Source organism: Nelumbo lutea, chromosome 5 (assembly GCF_056320005.1).
Source record: "Nelumbo lutea isolate HS-2025 chromosome 5, American lotus-T2T, whole genome shotgun sequence".
Classification (NCBI taxonomy): Eukaryota; Viridiplantae; Streptophyta; class Magnoliopsida; order Proteales; family Nelumbonaceae; genus Nelumbo; species Nelumbo lutea.
In genome coordinates this window covers 10384339-10390305 of record NC_142688.1, presented here as the reverse complement: position 1 = coordinate 10390305, position 5967 = coordinate 10384339, and the positions used below count along the sequence as shown (strand labels likewise).

General features: G+C 41.6%; 1 protein-coding gene across 1 annotated transcript; it reads right to left on the bottom strand.

Moving 5' to 3' along the window:
* Window positions 1-2456: 2456 nt before the first annotated feature.
* LOC148850277 (uncharacterized protein At4g06744-like) lies at window positions 2457-4654 on the bottom strand. Its single transcript, XM_088943323.1, has one exon. The coding sequence runs from the start codon at window positions 4148-4150 to the stop codon at window positions 2723-2725; it is 1428 nt and encodes a 475-aa protein (XP_088799449.1). The 5' UTR covers window positions 4151-4654; the 3' UTR covers window positions 2457-2722.
* Between the last annotated feature and the right edge of the window lie 1313 nt (window positions 4655-5967).

The following is a 5967-nucleotide window of genomic DNA, read 5'->3' as shown; positions in this document are numbered from 1 at the left end:
AAAAGAAAAAGGAAATAAAAGAACGAGGGGAGAATCAGCTAATGTGCGCCGAGGTGAGTACCGGTTAAAAAGGGGGCCGGTTTAGATCACCGGTGACATCGGAAAGCAGGTGCAGTTTTTGAACAAAATAACGAATGAGAAAAATGGAAAAACGGAGAAATCATGATTTGACTAATCTTCAGTCTTCACTTGGGTAGAAGTAGGACTGCTGTGCATGCAATCGAGTTGATGAGATGAGTGGTGGGATTCATCTATCTCGGTGCTTGAGCAAATCCAGCCGTTGGTTCCTTTAGTCATGGTGAACTGCAGATCGGAGCGTTGTCGATCCTCTTGCATGGGTCGACGGAGGGGTGGGCTGGGTGCTAAATCGGAGGGTGGACGGAAGTGGTGGCGGTTGTCTTCTGCAAGGGAAGATATCGAAGTGGGGGTGCAATGACCATTTTGGTTCTGAAGATGGTACAAGGGAAGGTGGTGGTGGTTGGGGTGTGGAAGAGGTGAGATCTGGTGCTATTGGTGTAAGTTGAGGGGGGGACAACAACGATGACGAGAGCGATGGAGGATGAGGAGACGGTGATATTGGCCATCACTTTTTGATCCACATCATCGACGGAGTGGATGGAGAGAGAAAGTGAGGGAGAAGATGAGAGACGAGAGATGAGGACAACTCCGGCAGCGTCTGCAATGACGATTAATATTTATCAAACCTGGTTTTAGCCCTTTTTTTGAATTGGTATCAGATACCGTCATCGTTAGTCTGCCAAGTGATCTTATTAACTGTTTGAGGGATTTGTCCGCTGAGGTTGTTATGCTTGAAGCTTAATGTCACCGACAATCTGCCAAGTGATCTTAGGATCTCTCCGGAGAAATGATTGAAGGAGAGGTTTAGAGTCTCGGAAAGTGATTTTAAATCGTCAAGATCAGCTGGGATCGATCTATTGAATTCGTTTGACGACAAATCGAATTCAACTGAGTTATCAAGATTGGGCCAAATTCAATCGAGAATCTTGACAAAGAATTTGTTATTAGAGAGAACAAGCCTCTGCAACTGAAGGCGGGGAAAATGGTAGATCAAAGGACATTTTTGTCTTTTTGCATGCCACTTAATAACTGATTAACGATGGGTATTAGATTATTGCAAAATGAAACTTTGGGTACTAAATTGGTAATCGACATAAAGTATAGGGTAACTACCGAGAATTTTCCCTTAATTATATTATATTACCCGTAAAATCACCCAGAAGGGCTGTGGCTGCGATGACCCCAAAATAAATAAAGTAAATACCCCATCCAGAGTCCAGACCGGTGGTGGTCCATCATAACCCAATATTGTTTTGGTCTCCTCATGCTCATTCTCCATCCTGTCTTGGAACATTAATTTCTTCTACTCATATTAATCTCGTTATTATTGCCACTTGTGTCAGCAGCAATACCATTGCTTTTAAACTTATTATCTGCTTGCGCTTGGTGTGATTCTGGATTCAATTCAACCAACCTGATGAGATTGAAGCCGGGCTGCCTTTGAAAATCTTACTCCATCATCATAGAATTATACCCTTTCTGTGCTTGCAGTGCAGACTGACTCAATTGTCAGCTCCTTTTCCACATTAGGTCATGCATACAGGACGAATTAATGGATCTCCTCTTGTACTTCTTTCAATTATATATTCCTATCTCTTGCTCCATCTTAATTAATTAGAATGCACCTGGCTTCCATGGGTTTTAGAAATTGGAACACCAAAATATCCTATCCGTCCTTCTTAATCTTTTCTTTTTTCTTCATCAAATAATTCCACCATCTCGACTATGAAGTTGGCTTTAATTGCCCCAACAATCCACATCTAGTGTTTGCGGCTGATCATTGCTTATCACTCATTGCCGAAATCTTTGGATATTTCTAGGCTGTGTTATTGATTTGGCAGAAATACAAGATGGAGAAGGATGAGCTGATTAATGCTGCTTTTTTTTATAGGTTTCGTTGTTGTATCGACTTAGAATTAAAATAAGGTGTAAAATCTGGAGAATTAGTTGATTCTCCCGGTGTTCTCCATTGTCATTTAAGCGGAGTGGAAAATATCAAAATACCATATGTAATGTAAACGATCGAGTTGATACTTTGCCGCGAGATGTAATTAATTTCAATACAGAACTTACATATATTTTGGCAAAGCTCCTCTCTCTCTCTCTCTCTCTCTCTCAATGCTTTGAAACGGGAACAAAAGTTATACGCCCACTAACATCCAATCACGAATGTTGGCACTCACCATTCCACTTATAGTTTTGATATTGAATCGCCTAAGATTCAGACTGTTGGTTCTTTGTACTGCTGGGTAATGCAACAACTACGTACAACTTAAGGCTACTGATTGAATGGCCAATGGTTATATCTGGATTTGTGTAGTAATCAATTAGTAGCTACACAGATTTTGACACAACATAACTCCACTGAACGTTCACCATTTTGAGTTCTGATCCACAATGAACGATGATCGGAACCATTCATTTCGTAGATTTCTTATTATTACAGATATACAGACACTGGAGAAATTAAAACATGTTAAATATAATTGACAAGTAAGTCTCTCCTTGGATTAGACATTAGAGAGACTGGTAGTAATTATTCTTATTTGAGAGCGCAGGACAACCTTTTTCTTTCTTGGGTTCATATATCCTTTCCTTACGTACAATTCTTAATAATAATCAAGAAATTAATGTAAATTAGTAGTTATGGCAACGGCGGCGGTCGACGATGACTTACCAGTGCGGAGTAAGAAGGCGAAGTAGAAGACACTGCGGTCTTCGAAGGCGGCAAGGAATGAAGAGAAGAGTGATTGATGTTGCAAGGAACGACGCTAGCATTATACCACGGGAGGGAGCTGGGGCAGTGCTTGAGATGGAAGTAGTAGAAGTCCCAGCACTCAGCTGCTGGTCTCTGGTTGGGAAGGCCGTGAATGCAGTTGTTACTCACATCGAGCACTCCTCTCTTGATCAAACTTCTACAGGTTGGGCCCAAGTATCTAAAATAATTATCGGACAAGGACAAGTTTGCCAGGTTTCCCAGACCGCACACCTCCTCCGGTATCTTGCCGTAAAACTGGTTACCCGCCAAGTTTAGCAGCTCCATCTTCTCTAAACACGCAAACGAGCAGGGGATAGGACCTGTGAGAAAGTTGTTCCCAACGTCAAACACCGTCGCCGATGTCAACAGCCCGATCTCGTAAGGGAGGCAACCCGATAGCTTGTTGTTCAAGAAGAGCACCTCCACTAAGGTCGCAGAAGCGTTGCCGATGCTACGCGGAACAGAACCCACGAAGTTATTGTTTGCAAACGTTAGATAGCGTACCGGGGTATTTCCCAGGTTATTTGGGAGTGTCTGCATGAAGTTGTTGTTGTTTATGAAGAGAACGTCAAGAGGTTGCGTGAATATCTGGGCTGGCACTGACCCGCTGAAGGAATTAAAACGAATATCCAAGAAGGAAAGTCCGTTCATGCCCAGCACCGCCGTCGGGAACTGACCCGAGAACAAGTTGTTACTTATGTCGAGCTCGTACAAGTAGCGGAGTTGGGCGATCTTCGGGGAGATGATGCCGGTAAAGTTGTTGGTGTTGGCATGGAAGATGGCGAGATCAGGGAGCAGATCGATGAAGCCGTCGAGGGTAGGTGCGGCAAGTTGGTAGCCGTTGAAATCAATGCCGGCAAGAGCCCTGACGCTCGGATCGTCAGGTGGGTTGTCGCAGTAGAAGCCCCTGTAGTTGCATATGTCGGAGCCTACCCAGGTACTGGTGATTCCCAAGGGGTCGGAGGTGATAATGTTCTTGAAGCTTTGGATTATGGGGTACACCAAAGCGAGCCTTTGGTTTTCGAATACTAGGTCTGGTGCAGGAGATGGCGAACAATTGCAGACTTCACCAAGTGGATGATCACTTGCTGCTGCTTTTCCGCTGATGCCGCTATGACCTGCGTTGATTTCAAGAGCTTCTCTACTGGTTATTTTGTAGACTGCAGCGTCCCCCAATGCGTGTAGGAAAAAGGGAAGGAGAGTGAGGATGATGAAGGTGAGAACTAGAGATTTGACGGGGAAAGGAATGGTACTCATATTTGTTTGGATGTTCTTTGCTTTCTTTTCCCCCTTGTAAAGACGAGTACAAGTCATGAGTACCCAATGGGGATAGAAAAATGGGATTAATTGGAAGAAAAAAGTTACAAATAGACGTACGGGTGATGGATGAAAATACTGATACACCCACCTTGATCTTGAGGTCCAATCATTTAAGTACTGGACGAGGAAGAAGCATCATAATAGTAATTCGATCTGGTTTTCATCAATAGAGTTTTGATGGGCGTTTGTTTAACACTTGTGATGATCAGTCTTCTAATTCATTCGTTGTTGTTGCTCTGCCAGCTACTTGCTGAGCTGAGAGGCCGTGAATAAGCATGAACTTGTTGAACTCTCTCTGGCTCTGTAACTGTCTCTACTCACTCATTATATTCAAAGAGGTGAGGTGCATTCCTATTTGGGAATTGGGATCCAGCAGTGGATGGGATCAGCTCCTGATACTGATACTGATAGCTAACCGCTAAGCAGCACTATCCGGAATTAAATGAAACTCAATGGCTCAAAGTTTCAAAGATAAAGAATAATGGTGATGAGCACGCTTTTGCTTATTGAATCACCACTAGCTCGCTTTGTTCCCATTTTTTTTTAAGTTGCGGCGTTTCTACTTTTCACATTGGACAACGACATTATCACGAATAAGTGCGCCAACGAGAGTGGGCGAACTTTGTTTTTGCTGTCTCTCATTCCTACTCCCCCCCACCTTACTTTCTCTCATAAGTCATATCATACAAATGACATTAATGACCAAGTTTTTTCCCAACCATTACCCACTTAATGATCTTCTTGCTTTCATAATTCTCAGTTTAATACTAATCATGTATAATTAACATTCCAAATACTCGCATTTGATGATAACTTTGGTCGGATAGCCTCCTATGTTGTAAATGGTACTTTCGCTAATTAATACATATAAGTTGTAATAAAATTATATAAACATATTTGGACAAATATCTTAAATTACCCTTATCTTTTAGATAATTGACTAACTCTATTGTCTTAAAAGCATTTCTATCATTTCTGACAATTGACGTGGTTGTTAAGTGGTGATGGATAAAGCAAAATATCAAATTTGCCCTCTATTATTATTATTTTTTTAATTTACAAAATAAAACCCAACTGATGAAAAATCTTAGGATTATAGGAAGCAAATCACTACTCCATCTCCATTTTCAGTCTCTGCATCTCCTTTGTCGGTCTCCGTCTGTGTCCTTTGTTGCAGAGTAATCACTACTTGGGGATTTAGATCCCAACATAGCTTCTAGTTTCAGTCTTTAGCTCTGAATCTAAGCTTACAATAGTCCCTTCATCCATCAGAAATAATTAACAGTCGTTGGAGAATACATCCTTCCCTGTAATTCATTTTCCTTTTGATAATGATTGATCAACAAATTTCTTAAGTGACCACCCCTCTACTGGAGTCAATTTGGGGATATAAAAAATCACAAGCAAAGTTAAAATGGACTCTAATCCATCACTTTAGCATTCAACTCCAAGACGAGATATTTTAATCTGCCAGAAGCAACTGATAGTCATTGGAGAGCACATTTCGGATACGGTGCCATTAAAATTCACAAGCAAACTTAAAGCAGATTTGCTTAGCTATTGAGAATGTATGGGCTGCCGATTGAGTGCTAACACATCATCTCTATTTCGGAGAAAAGCTCACATTCTAATTCACCCACTAGAAATTTTTGTCCGGAGGAAAATCCACATGAGGATTTGATTTTCTTTTTTTCTTCAATTTGAAGGAGATTTAGAGCAAGTAGATTTGCGGTACTTCTGCCAGAAGTCACATAAAGATGCATATGCAAGGATATGCAGTTGGTCGGGCTGTAGACTTGACTGTGTTGGAA

Bases quoted from the DNA above. Each gene is read 5' to 3' on its own strand.
- LOC148850277 (XM_088943323.1), bottom strand. From the start codon at position 4,150: ATGACTTGTACTCGTCTTTACAAGGGGGAAAAGAAAGCAAAGAACATC.